This window comes from Polistes canadensis, unplaced genomic scaffold (assembly GCF_001313835.1).
Source record: "Polistes canadensis isolate GaletaPanama2010 unplaced genomic scaffold, ASM131383v1 scaffold_99, whole genome shotgun sequence".
In the NCBI taxonomy this organism is placed as follows: Eukaryota; Metazoa; Arthropoda; class Insecta; order Hymenoptera; family Vespidae; genus Polistes; species Polistes canadensis.
The window spans coordinates 495,564-516,133 of record NW_014569646.1 but is presented as its reverse complement, the minus strand read 5'-3'; the positions used below and the strand labels follow the sequence as shown (position 1 = coordinate 516,133).

The 20,570-nt window shown below is 29.8% G+C and overlaps 6 protein-coding genes across 9 annotated transcripts in view; 3 read left to right on the top strand and 3 right to left on the bottom strand.

Annotated features, from left to right (window-relative positions):
* Positions 1-5,369, bottom strand: part of LOC106787347 — a 10,741-nt gene extending 5,372 nt beyond the window's left edge. Inside the window, exons 1-2 of the mRNA XM_014749633.1 lie at positions 2,031-5,369; positions 267-1,922 (exon numbers count right to left, since the gene is read on the bottom strand). Coding sequence (XP_014605119.1) covers positions 267-1,922; positions 2,031-4,532 — 4,158 coding nt within the window. The 5' untranslated portion in view covers positions 4,533-5,369. The remainder of the gene's footprint in view (positions 1-266; positions 1,923-2,030) is intronic.
* A 1,062-nt stretch (positions 5,370-6,431) lies between these two features.
* LOC106787358 (ER membrane protein complex subunit 2-like) lies at positions 6,432-8,516 on the top strand. The gene is made up of 7 exons (XM_014749650.1): positions 6,432-6,862; positions 6,986-7,099; positions 7,196-7,346; positions 7,427-7,570; positions 7,657-7,813; positions 7,887-7,982; positions 8,163-8,516. The coding sequence occupies exons 1-7, from the start codon at positions 6,829-6,831 to the stop codon at positions 8,334-8,336; spliced, it is 870 nt and encodes a 289-aa protein (XP_014605136.1). The 5' UTR covers positions 6,432-6,828; the 3' UTR covers positions 8,337-8,516.
* A 1,056-nt stretch (positions 8,517-9,572) lies between these two features.
* On the bottom strand, positions 9,573-12,280 carry LOC106787357 (tRNA (guanine(10)-N2)-methyltransferase homolog). 2 transcript variants are annotated; one of them, XM_014749648.1, is made up of 9 exons: positions 12,041-12,280; positions 11,664-11,726; positions 11,302-11,547; positions 11,052-11,186; positions 10,684-10,947; positions 10,384-10,522; positions 10,071-10,269; positions 9,833-9,959; positions 9,573-9,748 (listed from the first exon to the last, which is right to left on the bottom strand). In XM_014749648.1, the coding sequence occupies exons 1-9, from the start codon at positions 12,092-12,094 to the stop codon at positions 9,587-9,589; spliced, it is 1,389 nt and encodes a 462-aa protein (XP_014605134.1). In that variant the 5' UTR covers positions 12,095-12,280; the 3' UTR covers positions 9,573-9,586. The 2 variants fall into 2 exon arrangements, with proteins under 2 accessions (XP_014605134.1, XP_014605135.1); XM_014749649.1 differs by lacking the exons at positions 11,052-11,186; positions 11,302-11,547 and having other exon boundaries at positions 12,041-12,166.
* Positions 12,281-12,740: 460 nt separating this feature from the next.
* LOC106787360 (cytochrome c oxidase assembly protein COX19) lies at positions 12,741-13,529 on the top strand. Its single transcript, XM_014749654.1, has 2 exons — positions 12,741-13,040; positions 13,115-13,529. The coding sequence occupies exon 1, from the start codon at positions 12,763-12,765 to the stop codon at positions 13,015-13,017; it is 255 nt and encodes an 84-aa protein (XP_014605140.1). The 5' UTR covers positions 12,741-12,762; the 3' UTR covers positions 13,018-13,040; positions 13,115-13,529.
* Positions 13,530-13,618: 89 nt separating this feature from the next.
* On the top strand, positions 13,619-16,540 carry LOC106787359 (phosphopantothenoylcysteine decarboxylase). 2 transcript variants are annotated; one of them, XM_014749653.1, is made up of 3 exons: positions 13,619-14,188; positions 14,351-14,549; positions 14,636-16,540. In XM_014749653.1, the coding sequence occupies exons 1-2, from the start codon at positions 13,763-13,765 to the stop codon at positions 14,525-14,527; spliced, it is 603 nt and encodes a 200-aa protein (XP_014605139.1). In that variant the 5' UTR covers positions 13,619-13,762; the 3' UTR covers positions 14,528-14,549; positions 14,636-16,540. The 2 variants fall into 2 exon arrangements, with proteins under 2 accessions (XP_014605139.1, XP_014605138.1); XM_014749652.1 differs by having other exon boundaries at positions 14,351-16,540.
* A 1,509-nt stretch (positions 16,541-18,049) lies between these two features.
* LOC106787356 (matrix metalloproteinase-2-like) overlaps positions 18,050-20,570 on the bottom strand; it is a 117,925-nt gene continuing 115,404 nt past the window's right edge. For both annotated transcript variants that reach the window (XM_014749646.1, XM_014749647.1), the window contains 4 exons: positions 19,817-20,256; positions 19,226-19,524; positions 18,642-18,748; positions 18,050-18,536 (listed from right to left, as the gene is read on the bottom strand). In XM_014749646.1, coding sequence (XP_014605132.1) covers positions 18,289-18,536; positions 18,642-18,748; positions 19,226-19,524; positions 19,817-20,256 — 1,094 coding nt within the window. In that variant the 3' untranslated portion in view covers positions 18,050-18,288. The remainder of the gene's footprint in view (positions 18,537-18,641; positions 18,749-19,225; positions 19,525-19,816; positions 20,257-20,570) is intronic.

The window sequence follows — 20,570 nt, the reverse complement described above, 5'->3', positions numbered from 1 at the left end:
AAATAATAATATCATCATTTTATATAAAATATAATAATGCTTAAAAATCTTTCTCGTCATAAAATAGATTTTTTTCATTATAAATTATTTAAAATATGATATTATATATATATATATATATAAGCTTTCTTTTCTTTTCTGTCTTTTTTCTTTTAAATAATTTGTAATAATTGTTCTAATCAATAATTGAATCCGATTAAAATAGACCCAGCGTCACAGACTAGTTGATACCGTTATAATACTTAATGAAAATCTAAGATTCATTAGTTTTCAGTATTTACAGGTTCTCGGGCATGATGAATTCTTACATGTTTATTGTGATTAGACTTCGTACCACTTGATTTACCACAAATGTGACACGTGTAAGGTCTTGCTCCTGAGTGCACTCTTAAATGTTCTTTTAGATAATAAGACCTATGGAAAGTTTTGTTGCAAACGTCACACGTGTATGCCTTGTTCTCCTCGTGTTCTTTAACGTGTCTTAAACAGTTATATTTTCTAATGAACTGAGCTCCACAGTAATTACACGTATATGGACGTACGTTTCGATGAGAATTCATATGAGCAGTATAATCACTGTGTCGATAAAATGCGGCGCTACACTGGTTGCACTTGAATGGTTTAGTGCTGCGCGCTGCATGAGTCCACTTGTGCAATTGTAAATTCCATTTGGTACTAAAAGCCTTGGAACATACCTGACATTCGTACGGTTTTTCACCGTTATGGACACGCATATGAACAGCTAAGGATGATCTCAAATAAATACATTTACATATTGGACACTCGACGTTTTCGTTTTCTCTTTGAGCATCAGGAACAAATCTCCTATTGTGAGCACGACGCATATGACGAGTTAAACTAGCCATATGTATAAATCTTTCATTACAGTATGTGCATGCCTTAGGTTTCTCGTCGTGCGTCTCCTTATGCCAAGCTAATTTTTTCTTCGTATGGAATATCTCTCCACACTGACATATGTAGTCTTTTAATTTCTTTTTAATATTAAGATGATGTCTATTCTTGTGCTGTGTTAAATTGGAATATCTACGAAATGTTTCATTACACAAATTACATTTAACAGGGGCATTACCTGTATGTCCGTTGGTATGTTCATCTAATTTTTGTTTAGTTAAAAATGCCTTATCACATAGCGAACAAGGGAACGGCTTGATTCCTAAATGTCGTTTCATGTGTAACTTATAATTCTGTTTTCTATAAAAGTACTTGCCGCATTGTCCGCATTCTAACGGATGTATTTTTAAATGAGCATTAAACAATACAACCGATGGAAATTCTTCGTTGCATATTACGCATTTAGCCTGTTCACGAATACGTTTGGATACTTCAACTATATGCATTCTCTTATGATGTAATTGTAAAGCTTTTTCACTACTAAATCGTTGATTGCATAATGCACATGTTACTTCTACTGTAGAAGGAATTGTCAAGTTTTCACCTTTCTGATCTGTCTCTATTTTTGTTAGATCTGGTTGTGGTGGTTGAAGTTGATGTAATAATGGTTGTTGATGATATATTTGTTGCACGTGTAACCCTGGTACAAAAATATCATCAAACACATTCATACGACCATCTAATAATTTAATATCTTTAACTTCTGGTGCTTCCATTGCATCTCTACTACTGCTAGGTCCAGATTCTTTGTGCACCATTGTACTATGTACTCTACGTTCTTTAGGACAGTCAAATACCTCAGGGCAATGTGAACACTTAAATGTCCTTTTGGTAGGCGTCTTTCTATCACGATCTAAGAATAAGCTAGATGTAAAATGTGTTGCTAAAGATCGACTATCTAACAATGGACCACTAATTTCATTGTCCGATCCTTCCGATTCTTCCCAACTTTCTCTTGCCATTAGATCATAAGAAGTTGACATTCTTGAAGATTCTTGACCCATATAAACCTGTTGCAAAAACAAATTACAATTATTTTTTATATCATAAAATTTCCAAAATATAATATACATTAAAAAGAATTATAAATTAATATGAAAATTAATAAAGATAATGACCTGCCAAGCTGATTGTTCTGTACAACCATTACTTTCTTGTTCCGATAATTCGCCTCTGGGTGGCATAGTCTCGTCAGCTCGCATATTAACACTTTTGACTTCCTCATCGATACCTGCACCTCCTTCGCTACTGGCCATTGATTGTTGGCTCGTCGCACTAACTGCTTTTTGTGATGATTCACTTATAAATGTACTAGGAACTAAAATTTGAAGTCCATCAAACTCAAAAACGTTCATTGGACCAGCATGAGCATCTTCATTAATATTAAGAAGTTCCATTGACTGTTTCTGAATAATTGATTTGTTAGAATGATAATTCTTTGATTCGGTGCTTGTAGTTGGATTAATAGATTCGGATAAATTTAAAAGACTATGATTTTTGTTATTAGGTAACGAATAAGAATCTTGTATTAAAACAGGCTGTTGTGAATGAATTGGCGGAAATAGGCTAACGTGTTCTGTTATTACAGATTGATGATAAACATGATTAGAATTATCTCCTTTCTTTTCCACATTTTCACATACGTTCTCTTCGTATTTATTTACTTTAACTTGTTCTTCAATCTGAGGGCAACTAATAGGATCCTTTTCCATCGTAATTTCACCTAAATCGTTACTTTCCTCATCGTGACTCAAACTATCTGCATCCATATGACAAAATGAATGTACGGATGCAGGAGAACAAGGTTTACTTAAATCTTTTCTAACTCTTAGTACTGATATACCGCTAATGGCAGACAATGGAGTATGAGATCTAACAACATCTGAACTTTCGCCATATTTTGTAAAAGGTGTATGAGGACTAGGTATTGCTTCTATTTCCATATCCGCTTCATCAAAATTATCTTCTGTCACATTCTTATCTTCTTCCTCTTCCTCTTCTTCATCTTGCAACGTGGTAGCATCAAATCCAGCAGGATAAACACTGAGAAATTCATTCGACCCATATTCAGAACGTACTGAATACGTTCTAGTTGATTTCTTTCGTACTGCTGGCGAAGGTGGAGCAGATAAACTCTCCTTGTAATGATATAAAATATAATTTTTGTCAGATTTTTCTTCTACACATATTTTTGGTTCCTCTGTTATTTCCATTTCTATATGACATTCATCAATATCATCATTATTTTGAGAACTCGGAGTAACATCTATTATATTAGGAGTTATTATTTCTTCGTCTGTGTGAATCGGCGAATTTTTCTTTTTTTCTTCTTCCTGCTGTACATCATCCTCCTTGGTTGTAGAATTATTAAATTCCGATTCCATAATATTGATTAATAACTGTTCCAATTGTTCAACCTCAGGTTGCACTATATCTTTAATCGTTTCTATAGCAGGAACTTGAGACGGGACAGATTCATTTTCGCTTTTTTCCTTTTCCTCGGTTAAAGATTTATCCTCTTCTATTTTTTCTTCTTCAATTTCCAAAGCACTTTCTAATACACCTTGAGGATTTACATCGAGTTTACTACTATCGTCTTTGTATTCTTGATCGAACCTTTGCGTTTCTGATTGTTCTTCGTAATGAGTAGATTTGCATTGTACGATAGAAGCAACCATGTGCGTTGTTTCTCTTTCATCTATATCAGGCAGTACGCTTTCGGCATTCTCGTCGTCTTCATTTTCGATGTTACAAGTTATAGTTAAAGATCTAGGAATGGAATTGTATTCGTGTTGCACGCTATTTTGATCCTGAATAGTATTATTTTGTATTTGTTGCGTTCTATGTTCTAATTGAATTCTATTATTATCATTTCCATCTTGTTGTATGGAAGTATTATTGTTGGATACTTCGGGCGATGCAGGGAAATTAATGTCAGGCAGATCATGTTCGTTTTCTACTTCTGACTCTGGCAATATTTCAGGTAAGATCTGTTTAGGTTCAGAACTATTGACAGGTACTGTGATGGTAGTCCTGGTATTTGTTTCGCCTGACATACTAACCACAGGTCTCATCCTAGTGGTATTAGGAATGGCTGCAACCGGAGAGATCATTTGGACAGTAGGTATCTGTTGCTGTTGATACATACCGTAAGGATTATACAACATTTGCATCATCTGATTAGTCTGTGGTGCCATAGCGTACTGCGGTATCATCATGGTCCCATTATTGACAAATTGTTGATAACTAAAGGAAGCGAACTGAGGAGGCATCATAGTACCAATGGGTGGACATTCAAATATAGGCCCTATGGGGTACGGTGACTGTGCAGCAGATACATGCGCAGTAGTCTGTTGTTGTTGTATGTGTTGTTGCGGTGTATTCTGTAGTGATTGTATACTAGAAGTAACAGAAGGTATTGACATAGAAGATTGAAGTTGTTGCGTCTGAGAGCTTGCTTTAATGAGTGCCTCTATGACCTGTTCCTTGGGATGTGTATCCAAATGTCTTTGAAGGCTAATACCTTCACGCAAATAAAGAGTACAAACGGGACAGGCCAAGGCCCCCCCTGGGTTGGATGGACCCCCCGTTGTAGGGTTACCAACGATGCCGATATCCATCGTGTCTAACGTGGTACGTCACTGGTAGAAATCTTTCCAACTTAAAACGCGGCAGGTCACGTCAAAAAGTGACTAATTCGATCGGTGATAGTATAAAATAATAAGATCGTGTTAAAGCCGGCTTTATTATTATGAGCTTTAGCAATTACGTGAAATATATAGATTTGTCTCTTTCTCTCTTGTCTAGTTATCTCGTACCGCGTTAGTCTCGGCCGGCGGCGGGCGACTCGGGTCGCATTTCTCGGGCCCTGGATCAGGCCTCTGGACTCGCTCGGACGCAACATACCCAACACGGTGTTGAAGCAAGCTCTGCCCCAAAAATATCGACGTCCATGGCTGCCTTCTTCTTGGGTCTTGCGATGGAGTTACCAGCACAGCACTCGGCGGACAAATCGATATCCCTGTTAAATCGCCAAGCCTCCCCTGCGCTGCTCCTTATTAAATTACACCTGCACGTACCACGTAGGGTCTAACACAGTCGGTCGAACAAAGCCGGCCCGACCCTCCACCACCACGATGTTAACTTTATCAAAAACCCACCTTTAATCTTTACTGATTGATTATCAAAACGATATGTTTTTACTCTCTATTACTATTTCCCCCAAAAACACAACATAAAACAGCGACGAACAGTAGTATTTCGCCAGGGAATTAGAGCAACAAGAAGTCTGCCTGGTGAGCATCGCGCGCCCCCTTGCAGATTCCCACTACAGACACAGCCCTGCCTTACTCGCTCGGTGGACGGAACCTACCGATTATAAACACCTGTTTTCTATCCTACCGACAGGTCACACTGCATATAATCTTCAGGGACGTATTTATGATCATTGGTGTCCTTCCTTTTACTTCTCAATTCACTTTAAATTCTTTTTTTCTTACTTTATTTTCAAATTTTTCAATATCTTTTTTTATCAATATTTTATTCTCTTTGCCTTCTTAATCCATTTGATTTGATTATTCTTCTTATTAACGTATACTCTGAAAAAAATTAAAAAATGTTAAATATGAAATTATCAGTAGAATTTATACTGGAATGATAAATATGAATGTTTTCTTATTAAATATTTTTGTTTAATATGATTATTATATTAATTATGGCATTCTTGTGTGTACGTCCTTGGAGATTATTATGACAAAAAGGTAATTGTGAATGCATAGAGGCGCACAGGAAAATGGTGTTAGCTATTTGTTTAACAGCGCCCTCACTTCGATTAACTAATCATATTTAAATATATACAAAGCGATATATATATAATTAATATTATAGTATGTAAGATAATAATTATTAATATTAATAATTATAGTAATATCGAATTCTTTAAATTATGGTGTATTGAGAAGTAATTAAAACAATTTCTTGTCGAATCATTCTTCATTAGTAATCATCGGCCATGTTGGTAAACTGAAGTGGAGCGAGTTTTCAAATTTAAATAGTCAACTAATATTTAAATATACTTATACAAAACAATACATACACATAATTAATATAATAGCATGTAATATAATAATTATTGATATTAATAATTATAGTAATATCGAATTCCTTAAATTATAGTTTATTGATAAGTAATTAATAACAATTTTTGTTGAATCATCCTTTCTTAGTAATCATCGTCCATGTTGGCAAATTAAAATAGCGCAATTTTTTAAATTTAAAAGACTATCGATTATATTATTTTCTGTTTCATACGTATACATATTTTTATTTATTCACATATATCTTGTAGATAATTTAAATAATATTAGATATAATATATTTTATTTAAATTAGGCCAAATAATATATATATATATATTTAATTCTGATAAAGAAATGGGGGCGCTGTGTTTCAAATACATCAGCAGTGTGTCGCATCTAAAATAAATCTATATCACCAATTTCCCCCACCATTCCCGTTTTACTAGATTGGTGATAATAAGCAGTATTATTTTCCTTCATGTTGAATCGTAATTTATAATTAAATCATAATGATTAATCTATGTTAAAAAGAAATTTAAAAAATAACATTTGTCGTGCTTGTGTGAAAAAGTTGTGACATCTTAAATTGATATAATCGAATATTGTACGACCTCTTTATTTGGCTGAATTATTTCATTTCAATTAATTTGTCCTTTGATTATTCGAAAAGCGTACGAATAACCAACAAGAATTAAAAAAGATAAACGTAAATTATCGTTGATTGTGATTTTTTGACAATATGCTAATGCAATTTAATATCAACACTGTATAACCTCTTTAATATTGCTAAAGTTCTATTATTTAATATTATTTATTATTTCCTAACCTACTTTTCATTATGGAAGGTCGTTATGATAAATTAACTTGGTTAGGTAAATATCTCTTTTTAAATCATTAATATTCATAAATTAAATAACTAAAGGAATTTATTAAATTTGGTACGCAGCTTATAATGGAATGGAATATTAATTTTCTTTTTTATTTTTATATTTCAGAAGTTAGAGATTTATTTAGAACGTGGAGAGAAAATTCAGAACGGCAAAGTAGAGATGTCGTTAATTTATGGGAAAATGTATTAGCAGGGAAGGTCAATCAACTTGGCAATGAGAGTAAGAATTTAACTTTGTCATTAAGAGTATAAAATATTTTATTGACTGTGTATAATCATATTTTTCATTTTACATTTGATTTGAAACCTTTTATAGAGTACTTAGTACTGGAACAAGTTTGCGTAGCTGCCTTGGACTGCTATCGTTTATCGTTAGCGGATTATTGTATTAAAATATTGATGTTAGAGTTTCCTGGTAGTTTGCGAGTTCATAAATATCATGCTATGCATTTGGAAGCATTGGAAATGTATGTATTTTATATTATGAAGTATACAAAAACATTTGCACAATAATTATTATACAGTAGTCTTACATTTGTATTTTTAGGTACGACGAAGCAATAGAGGTTTTAGATTCTATTATTAAAAAGGATGAAACTAATGCTGCTCCTAGAAAAAGACGTGTAGCTTTGTTAAAAGCTAAAGGTAAAATATCGGAAGCAATCAAGGAACTTACAGATTATTTAAAAAAGTAAATAACATTTATGAAACATTTGGAAATATATTTTGTTATTTATTTTTAATTATTATAAGTAATAAATAATTTTTTATATACAGGTTCATGAGCGACCAAGAAGCATGGCATGAATTATGCGATTTGTATTTACAAGAACACGAATATTCCAAAGCGGCATTTTGCATGGAAGAATTAATATTACATAATCCACACAGTCATTTAATTTATCAAAGATATGCAGAAATAAAATATTCTCAGGTTAATTATATTATTTAACATATAAAAAGAAAAGATTATAATTTTCTTTTTCTTATTATTTCTATGCTCTTAGGGAGGGTTCGAAAACATGGAATTGGCGAAAGCTTATTTCTGCCAAGCTGCGAAATTAAATCCGAATAACATCAGAGCACTTTATGGTTTATTGTTAGTAAGTATTTTTTCCTATAAATAAATTTTAATGATAATAATAATAATAATGTCAAAAGGTAAAGATCAGGCATATAGAAAAGTCAGCAAAGTTAGAGCAGGATTAGGTGCAGAGAAAATATTCAAAAAGTAAAATATTAAATTGTATTATTAATTTATTTTCTTTTTTTTTTTTTTCTAGGCAACAAACAGTATTGCTACATCACCAAAGTGCCCAACATCTAAGAAAAAAGATGCGATAAAGTTGAGCGAATGGGCTGCTAATCAAATCGAAAAACAATATTCAAGTAAAGTTTCCGAAGAAGAAGTTAAAAATATAGAAGGATTACTAGGACAATTGCAAGTTGAGGCTTAGATATTGAAAATGCATTTAGTCAATGTTCATATTTCAAATCAAGATTTAGGATTTTGTAAATTTGTTTGAATGTTGTAATATATGTAAATGCATTAATCCGTAAGAGAAAAATACTGTTTTTCTGAAAGAAATGCAGTCAAGAAAAACAAACTATAACGAATAATAACTGTGCACACAAACGCATTTGCAATGGAAATAACATTTATGATCATATTTTCAATGTTTACTAATTCTATATAGTGTTATCAATCATTTTGTAAATGATTTACACTATTGAAAGATCCATACGAATCATATAATTCATATTATTGTACTTCAATAAGTATACTCGGAAAAAATCAAACTTAAAATTTTGGAGACGTTCCAGACGTTTAAAAAAAAATGCATTTTACCTAGCATTTTGAGACTCGCACTTAAAAAATAATAATTATTATTTTATTATCTAATATTTACATTAATTTGTGCGATATTATTTAAATACAATTTCCGTTAAAAAAGAAAGTGCACAGAACTGAAAACACAACCACTTCTAGTATTCCTTAAACTTAGTCTCATCACAATCTCTATTTATTTTATGAGGAAGTTTAAATTATCCCCTTAAATTAAAACAATGCATGAGACTCGTGTTACGCTTTACAGTCCAAAAATGAGAAACACAAGTCCTACTCAGGTTGAATATAAGCACGAAATATATACCATTAATTTTAATATGCAGCTCAGTGCATTCAATCACAGTGCAAGGGGTTAAATTATGAAATATAAATAATATAATGTTGAAAGAGAGAGAGAGAAAGGGAGAAAGACATAAACACAAGATAAAAATATTAATTGAAAAATGTTAAGACGATAGACAAAGAAATCTGTTGGATTTAAATGTTGTCATATCCACGTTGCTTTAAGAATATTAATGATTGATAAATTAATAATATTTATATATAAATTTCTTTTTAATCGCAATGTTGCTCATTAATATTCTTGAAAAATTAAATTTGTGGTACACGAGAGTGTAGTTGTATTGTGGTTTTGGAGATTTTAAATAAATATATACTTTAATACGAGTAAAAAGATAATAAAATTAAATTAAACATTTAAATAATGCATAATACAGTACACAAATATATTTTGTGCTTTCTTTTTTTTTTTACTTTCGATGAAAAATTAAATTATATCGATAATAACAACAATGTAGATGCTATGAAGTATGTATCGGTTAAACAATTTTTGTTAGACAAAAAAAAATCATTGTCCAGTCATCTTTCCATACTTTCACCGTTACTTTTCTCCCAATCTTCTTTTCTCTTAGCCCTTTCTGTAGCTCTTTTCATTCTTCTTTCTTTACGTGTTTCATCCCTCAATGCAAAATACTTTTCTCGAAAGTCAGTTAAACACGTAGAGTTAATATCATCTGTTTCCTATAAAAGAAAATAATTGTAACGTTTTTGTAGATTCATTAAATTATTACAAAAGAATTTTATCTAATAGGGAAAATAATTTACCTGTGGTTCTTTGACTTTTTCATAAGTTAATAATCTACGACTCGTGTAATTACTAAGAACCTGTTCCGAATTGGCTATTAATCTTAAACAAGGATGTTTAGGTAATTGATTTGTGGAATAATGGTCTCTGCAAAAATAAAAAAGTATAGAATTCTTAACATGTAATTTAATACATTATATTATTTATCAGACAAAAAAAAAAATAAATAATTAACTTCAACGTTACAAAGAAAATTACCTAAATATTGGATACCAGCATACTAATCTGCCAGTAACTTTTAAATGTTTAGCTGCAAAGTTTAATAAATCTTTAAAAATTTGCGGTAAGCCATATTCGACTTTGGAAGGAATGTGAGTCGATACTTGATGTTCCTCAATAATAGGATTGGCTTTCATTGTTCCTATACGTTCAGTCGATTCTCTAATACCATAAGGTGCTACAATAAAAACTTCTTTAGATCTCTCTTTGAAAAAGTAATGAAATTAAATCATGAACTTTTGTAAAAAATAAAAGTCATACTTATATCATTCCTTAATTAGAAATGACTTACGATCAGTAATAATAGCATCTATAAACATATTTGATCTCCATAAAGGATAGGAAAAATCTGATACCACTACGTCAAGATAATGAGAACTTTTTCCATATTGTTCCATATTCGCTGCTACATTTTCATCCTTTTCTCTAGTCTAAAATTAATTATGTTTTCATTAATATAATTTATAAAGCGTATACAAAATATTTAACATCTTAGGTACCGTACATCACGAATATTTTTTACCATTGAAAGTCATACTATATAATGAAAAGTTAAAAGGAAACAGAAAATATGCTATGTAAATGATCTTACTTTTTGTGTTATACGAGTAGGCCTTGTACGTCCATGAAGCATCAAAAAATCAATATCTGTACCTAACGTATAACCACCAAAATGTGATGCAGCAACTAATAAAGAACCAGTACCAACAAAAGGATCAAGAACGATATCTCCAGGTCTAACTAGAGCTTGATTCGCCATAATCAATGATAATTGAGGATCCATCGATGTATTACCTATAAATTTTCTTCTTTTTAAAGAAAATTTTTGTATCAAATCTCTTTGCCCGTCTGCGATCTAAAAACCAAATTGTATTTAATTATAAATTCAAAAATAATTAGCTGCAACAATAATAATAATAATAATAATAATAATAATAATATTAATATTAAAAACTGTACCCATCTACCGAAGAATAATTCGTAAGGTTTATCCGGAATTTCGTTAGGATCTAAACCGTAGAATTCAATGTAATAGAAAGTTGTATCTGGATTCTTCAATTTAACAGGTCCTTGCAATGGTAAATAACTGAAAGACTTTTACTGATCATGATATTTTGAAATACATCAATATTACATGCTCAACATATTAATGAACTTTTCAAATTTATAATAGTAATTAAATGTTGATAATTATAAGGAATTAACTTACTTCAATTTTCTGAATCTTTTCGTATTGTGAAAAATGTTTACAAAATGTTTCGACTATTATTTTAAATGATTTCTCTTTATCAGTGTACATTTTAATTTGTTCTAATGGATAATTTTTTAAATTATTATGCAATTCATCGTAATCCTTCTCGTTTGCCCATAATTCCAAACAAAATCTAAGAGATACTGCTCTACTTGCAATTTTATGTACAGTTTTTTCTGATGATATATCGACTATCCAATACGGCTAAAAAATAAGATAATAATTATCATTTAATTAAAAAATAATTAACAAATATTATTATTATTATTATTATTATTATTAATATAAACTAAGGAGCAATAATTGTTAGATTCCCTTACTTGGTCTCTTTTTGATATTACAGGTAAATTTACACCAAACATATAAAAAATAGATTCCATTTCCTAAAAAAATAAACAATATCATAATAGATAATCATTCATTTAATAGTAATATTATATAAATTAATGTATTATACATCTATACAGGATATTTATTCCAGAACACTCTGTGTATATATAAATATGTATAAATATTATTTTTTTAAAATAATTTAAAAAAATAGAAAATATAACCTGTAAAAATCATAAAACATAGACATATGGTTACAAGTATGTATAAATATTTATACATATTTATAAAAAATATATATTATTTCTAAGGTTTAATTCGAATTTCATAATTTTGTATGTAATGTTATTTATTTTAAAAAACTTACAGGTAATCGAAAGTCAAGGTGTTCATGAGCGAACCAAAATAGATATCTTTTCATTGTTAATTAATTATATTAATATCTACAAATTCACTGAAAATTATATTCTCATTACTTTGTACATTATTTTTCTTTTTCTTTTTTTTTTCTTTTATTTTTTTTGTATACATTCCTTATGCATATTTTTTCTAATTATTATGCATTAGTATTGTATCAATATTACAATACCGCGCCATTTTTTAGAACAAATTTATATACATAACTATAAAAATGTAGAGTGTAAACTACATGGTAAAAAAGTATATAAAAAAGCCATCTGGTATTTAATTAAAAAACTAACTGACTAATTATGATTGGCCACTTTAAATAAAATAAAATATTACATAAATAAATAATTTCCAATAATATTTATCTATAAGATACTTAATATTACAAATGAAATGTTATATAGATTTAATTAGAATGAATTAAATATAATTTTAATCATTACACAGAAGTTGCTGATAAATTCTGTCAGATGGCGTTAATCGTTGACAGAAATAAAAATTAGTATGACGATCATAGAAGTATGTTGCATTGTTCGTGATTTAAGTGGATATTAAGTGGGACAATTAGGAGTTCTCTACGTTAAAATACATAGTGCATTCTGTTTAAATTGATTATTATTCTTTTTTTTTCCTACAAGTGCATATATACACATTATATATATATCTAATTAGAATCAAGTTATGTCCTCGTTTACGTTTGGTCAAAAATTGTTCACACCAGTGCCACCCGAAAAAGGTAGTTTTCCCCTCGATCATGAAGGCTTCTGCAAACAAGTAATGGTCAACTATCTTCGATGTTTATTAGAACATAATAATCAAAATACAATGTGCAGACATATTGCCAAAGATTATCTCGGTTGTCGAATGGATAAGGATCTAATGGCGCGTGAAGATTGGTCGAAATTAGGTTTCACTGATGAAGTTAAGGAAACGTAACAATTTAACAAATATATTTAACCGTAATTAATTATATTATAATAATAATAATAATAATAATAATAATAATAATAATAATAATAATAATAATTTCAAGATTAATCATCATAAACGTAATATCTCTGTCACTGTTTGTATTCCCAATGCTGACTTTGTCGATTAAAAATAAAGTTAGACAAATATTGAGAATACTACGATATATAAGATAAGATTAAATCTATTGTTATCGAACTACGATAAATTATTGCGTGAGTCTTTCTAAGACAATTAATGTTTATGCGTTCTAGAAATGGATAGAGTGCAAGTTCAGCCGCATATGATTTGTCATCACATTTAGAAAATTTAATATACACGTATATAAACTGCCAATAAAAAAATATAAACGTTTAGAAGAAAAATTGTTGGTAGTGCTTTAGAAGGTTTAATGAAGTTTAAGATAAAGTATATACCAAATTGTTACTAATCATACTTAGTCTACGTACACCGTTTACGGTATAACACATATTTTTAAAGAAAGAAATAAGAAGAAAATCAAGTATCAAAAGATAAGTTGAAAACTTATTGTGACAACATAGAAGGCCTATCTATTCTATATCGTAAGCTTGAACGTTTACGTTTATAGAATCTATATAAAAGGTAAAATAAATCTATTTGGAATTATATCGAGCATATTATTTGCATCGCTGCTTCTTAGAGAGTGTCGCTTTAAGCCAAAACTCGCTTTATATTGAAATTAATAAGAACAATGGCAAGCGCCTCAAGAAAAAGAGTATTAATCGGTTGCACTGGTAGCGTTGCGACTATTAAGCTGCCTCTATTAGTGGATAAATTGTTGAAAAATAATTTGGAAGTAAGAGTGGTCGTTACTGAAAAGGCGAAGCATTTTTTTAAAGAAGCAGAATTATCGCCAGGGATTCAAGTTCTATCCGATACCGTCGAATGGGCTGCGTGGCAAGACAGAGGAGATCCAGTTTTGCATATAGATCTTGTTAAATGGGCTGATCTTTTCTTAATTGCACCACTTGATGCTAATACTCTTGGGAAAATGGCAAGTGGAATTTGTGACAATATACTCACCTGCGTCGCTCGTGCTTGGGATCGATCTAAACCTTTATTATTCTGTCCTGCAATGAATACTAAAATGTGGGAACATCCAATTACCAGACAACAGGTACAAAACTTTATTATTTAATCTTTTTAGTTACTTTCCATAGTCTTGTATGTATCTCTGTATATAACACAGAGATTAAAGAAAGATTTTAAAATGAAAATATTTATAATATATTACTAAAACTTATTTCAGCTTTAATCGATTGAATATTTTCATTAATAGATCTCGTTACTTAAATCATGGGGTTACAAAGAATTACCATGTATTTCTAAAACTCTGATGTGTGGTGATACAGGAATGGGTGGAATGGCAGAAGTCGATACAATCGTTGGAGAATCTCTGGATTATCTTAATCCATGGAATTTCATGCCTCCACGTCGTTTTACAGTTAGGGAGTAATAGCAAGAATTATTAACTACAAGTATTAGATTTATTTATTGTAGTAGCATCGTCGCACTCGAATGTCGCTTTTTCTTTGGCTTTTCGTCTTATTACTTTCTTTTTTAGCTCACCGAATAAATCGATCGTTAGATTTCACTTGATATAGCACGTCTTTGGAAATCTTCAGTGAATAAACAATTGTATGGTTATATGCGTCGTGTTTATTTTTAAATGGAATATAGAAAAAGGTTGAATTTAAATACTCCCAAGGAGGTTTCTCTACTCAGGAATGTATCAACGGAATGAGCATGCATATAGGACATGTAAAAATAAAATATAATTGAAATTTTAAATGTTCCAAAAGAGAGAGTCAAAGGCACCATCTTATGATTGAATTCTAAAGTATTTTATTATTTATCGATGCTTAATGTATTTTAAAATTCGCAGTAACTTTACTTTAGAATTCACAAAGATCGTATTGCTTTTTCTCTCTTTCTTCAAATTGGAACACTTAGAGCGGTACTAAAAATTTATTGAATAATGGGCCACCGAAAGTAATGAACAAGGTTGTGATTTTAGTTCGCGTTTTTAAAATAAATATGCTGTGAAATGAAAAGGATAAATAAATTTGTTTTAAATGAAAAGAGTGTATAATAATATTTAACAAGGTGTTTAAAGCTTTTAAAATTAAAATCAAATTGAACTGGAATCATTGCCATTACGATACAACCTCAACTATTAAATAATATTATGTTAAATGAATAATAGATAGAAAGAAAATATATTACAATAGTAAGTATGTAAAAATATTAATCGGATGGATATGAACGGGAAAAAATGCATATAAATCTTACAAGTGTTTTAAATGAATGATAGAAGAATCAAAACCATGTAACTTTCTTTTTTTTTTTCTATAATATGTTAGCTACCAGTGTCACAGATTTGTGATTATGGTGTTCAATCAGACATAAGTTCTGAACAGGGATTGAAATCTTTTCTCCGCTAAGTTATAGCAAACACGTGCACTTCATTGTCACTTTGAAGCTTTACACGACAAAATGTAATCACATTGTTAGAAAAAGAAATTGTAATTCTTTTGGTTGAGGTTGTTGCAACTTTCTCCGTCGTTTGTGAAAATTGTAAAAAACTGTAAAAAAAAAAAAAATAAATAAGAAAGAAATAGAAAAAAGAAAACAAAAGAAAAGTTGTGTTGTAAACATATCGTTTAAAAAATGTTCCACAAAATGCAAATGTATATGTTTTTGCTAAATATATAAATATATAGATATATATATATATGGACAGGATACTTTTGAGGTTTTTCCAATCAAACTGTGTCAGCGTATTTTATGCATGAAAATAAGAAATTAATGTTTTATAAATATAGGTCCATTTACAGTTTTATTCAAGAGTTACAATTTAAATGATTCGCAATTATTTGGCAACACGATAATCATATTTAAATTTCTAGTTGATTATGTTTTATTATTATTTAATCAATTAAGCAAATTCCAATCTATATTGGGTTCTCTTTAAGTTTGTGAAATATCACTGATCAAAATGCCAATTTAACACGCTGACGCGGTTTGGTTGGAAATCTTTTAGACATTCTGTATATACATAGAATATATGTATATATTAACAAAAATATTTTCTAATTTAATTATGTTTACCATTTATTATTATAAAGCAAAAAGATCTTGTTCAATAAACAAATTACATAAAAATTACACGACAGATTTTAACAAAGAATTACACATCATATTTTTTTCCTTCGTTAAGGAATTACATTAAGAAGAGAGAAATATGTTCGATCTCTCTCTCTAGCATGTGTAAAAATAATCAATCGTTTGAAGCGCTAATTAATAATATAAAAATTGCATCTTTTACTACATCGTCTCATTAAATTCTAATTTTTTGTTTTCTTTTCTATTCGGAATTATTCGGAGAGGTGGAAAAAATGCTGCACATATAGGATATAAAAAATAAAATTCAATAAACACGAAGATAGAGGAAATCTATATCGTATTTAAAAAAAAAAAAAAGAAAAAAGAAAAAAAAGAAATATGTTACGTTAAATATATATCGTATAAAATTGTGAAATTACAATTCTTTTATTTATTAATGTTTTTTTTTTTTTTTTTTCACATTTTCTTCGTTTTTCCCTTTTGATTAATTAATTATACTTTTAATATATAATTTTTGATTTGTTATTAATAATAAAAAATTACTCTTTCCTCTAATAAAGCACTTATATGTATATTCGTAAAGATTTATAATCCCGAAAACATATTTTTTTTTTTGTTTATGCTTCCTCGACGCATTCTCAATATGCTTAATTAATAATATTTAATCGCACCTTTGCGTATTATAAATATCACAGTTTATAAAACTGACGACACGATCGTGTCTTATAAGATAAATTATTTATGTATTTAGTTAATAATTATATCTGTATATATATATATATACGTATAAGGTATATACGTTAAAAAAAAATAACATAATACGTTAAAAAATTAATTACGTTCGACTATAATTATACTAAAAATTCATATCGTCGCGTAGACATTAACGGAGAGCGAAACTAAATTTATATATATATATAAAAAAAACGTATTATATTTTATATATATATATATATGTATATTTAAAAAAAAAAATAATTATATATAAAAAATAGGCAGTATATGCGTAAACCAAAAAAGTGATCATAGAATGTTTACATTCAGGATGTAGCAAAATAAGCATCAAGATCAGATTGGTAACGCATCCTAAAATATTATTTTCTATTGGTCCAGTAGAATTATTTTATTATTATCAGTTCTGATCTTTTCGGTGCAGTACAAAAATCTGTTACAATAAATGGATTATATTATTGTTATTATTATTATTATGATTAATTTTAATGGCAAATTTGATTATTCGAGTGAACTGGTCAAAAAATGTTCCCGAACAGCAGATTCCTATAATATTGCAGTGTAAAAAAATATTTCTCATTTTCAGGACTTTTTAATTTACGCATTAATGTTCCACCTCTCTTTCGCTCTTATTTCTACGATTTAATGTCATGGCCATAATAATTAGGCGGCAGGCAGTGTATGTTGTAAATCTCATGCCGTATTTTATGTTCCTCTTTTTTTATTTTTTTATTTTTTTTTCATTATCATCATTATTATTATTTATTTATTTTATTTTTATACGGTAATATAATAATATATATTTATATATAAATTATAAATATTAAGTTAAATATGTGTATTACGTTATATATATATATATATATATATAAATTGTTGTTGCGTCGTGTTATTTACTTCTTTTTTCTGTTTTTTAATTTATATATATATATAAAGAGATGCAACGTATAAAAATATGGTATTACGTTTGAAGTAAGAATTATGCGTATGTAATAAGGCAATTATTATAGCAGATATACAGTTCTTGAACGATAGAACTGTCGTCCTTGGTAACTATTGATTTTTATTTTTTTTTATTTCTTTTTATCTCATTGATCGATCGATTCATTTATTTTAACAAAAAGAATTATACCTATATTACTTTTTTCAAACAATTAGGTTTGAATTAGGTAAAAAAAAAACAAAAAAAGAAAGGTGCCTGAACGCCGTTCCAGTGCGTTACACCATAAAGAAAAAGCACTGTAAATATATATATATATATATTTGGTATAATTATTCTTCGAAGATGTAACAATTTTTCGTATACGTTCTTCATCTTTCTGTTTCTTCTTCTTTCTTATTTGAAAGATATTTTGACTATTACACAAGTACAAAGACGAAAGCTATAAAAGTGAAAATAATAGGAGTGAGCCTTGAAACAATGGAATCCGCTGACGAACTGACGATCTTTGCTTTCCTAGGAATATTATTTTCAACATCGTTGGTTTCTAATTTACGTGGACATCCCATCCAAAAGGGTGCTGAGAGTTTTTGTTTCTCATGAGCGACTTTCATCCTGAGATCGTCAAACAACCAGAAACCTTTACCTTTGAAGAAGTAAGTCTTGCCTTGAATAAAAAAAAAAGAATAGAGATAATAATCATTTCGTTAAAAGAGAATCTTCTTCATTTTTCTTCACACAAAGGTTTATTATTATTATTATTTGTAATTACCATCTTTCCATTGAAACACAGCATCGATGTCGTTTCCAACGCCACCAAAATTACTACTTATATCTCTTGGGTAATCCAGTTCAACATAATTAACTGATTCGTCGAACCTGAAAAGATGAAATTTGAAGAAACATATAATATTATAATATATATATATTCAATTTTTAAATAGAGAAAATAACGTCACTTGTTTCCATTTTCAATTTATATAGGAAGGGTTGAAAATATAGGACACAAAAGTTTAATGTTGTAAGACTTTTTTTTTCTTTCTTATTCGAAACTTAGTTTACTAGAAGAAAATTGTGATTTTAAAATTCGAACAATTGAACAACTACGATTTCCTTCACCCCCATCTCCACCCCCTATCCTCCCCCATCCCGTAGAGATTCGTTATCACTTAGATGGATTCGCTATAAAAACTTTATTTCTCAATAAAACTTTCTACGAGTTTCTTTATAACAAGGAATAGGAAGAGATCCACGTTAAAAAGGATAAAGGAAGATAAAATTTGAATAAAACTCGAACGCGTATATTAAAAAGGAAGAAATGATCATTTTGAAAAAAAAAAAAAAACAAATATATACCTCCAATACATGGAACCGCTGAAGAAATAAGTTCTACTGTTGTGTCCCCAAATCATAGCACCGTCAATTTTTTCCAACGACGCTGGAAGACCAAGAACCGTCAATGGTTTTGGATATCCCGATTCGAGATTATTGGCAATGAAGACGTAATATTGTTTCCCTATGAAAAATACTATTTTCTTGTCTGGCCTCTCGTAAACTGCATCCACGTGGTCAATATCTTCTGGTAAATTGAACAACCTCGTTATTTCTGCTGGGTAGCCTTCGTATAATCCTTTGTCACCGATCCTCCATAGATACTATCAAACACAATCAATACATAAAATCATTTTATTTAATATTTCTCATAAAGGTTTCTCGCGTTAATCTTAAACCCTAATCTAAAAAGTGATCTCAAATTATTCACTTATTTACTATCATATATTTATTATTTTATTTGTAATTAATATTTGAAGTTTTTCCTCCTCCTTGTATTAAGTTCAAAACTTTTCAATCTTGCATTATAATTATTGGATTAAATCAAAAGTTTCTTTCGATATAATTAAATAATTGTTAAAACAATCATAGAGAAATATAATGATGATTACTTACACGTCCTTTGAATATGAACACTTCTCTACGAATAATGCTAATAGCATCATAAGTGGTGTCACATTTATTAGGAATATCATTCCTAGGTGATTGTGTCCACCTAAACCTAGGTCTTTGAGAAATCGTTGGTCTACCAGTAGTAGTCGTCATTGTCGGGATTGTGGTAGTGTGGTGTCTATGAGGTTTGTGGGGTCTCTGGGGTCGATAGTCCGGCCTCTCAGTTCTGTAATCTGGTTTCGACGGATAACGATCTGGTCTTCTAGGTCTACCATAGTCTGGATAGTGATTGGGTCTCGTTGGTCGCGTTCTCCAGGGTCTGTAAGTCGTTGCTGGTTTCATTGTTGTCGTAGTTGTCGTTGTCGTCGTAGTTGGGGGTGTTGGCCTTTCTGGTGGGAATGGTCCACCCGGTATATTGCCCCATAATTTTTCTTCAGGAGCACCTGTTATAACAAAATAAAAACACAAATTTATACGCGTTCTCATCAATTTTTCATTCAATATTTTTATAATTAAATATCGCACGATTGTTGACGGTTCATTGGCAAACAGATTTCTTATGGGGGGAGATTGAAAAAAATATATTCAAGATAATTTAAATAGGGGAAAAAAATAAAGCGTAGGAGAGGGAAAATTAAAGAGATTTAAATGAAATTAAATGGGGAATTATATCGGATAATCTTTCGTTGTAATTGCATCAAACGATTAGAAGGAAGAGATTAGATTTGTGCTAAACCAATCTGCACTCCTTCTCTCC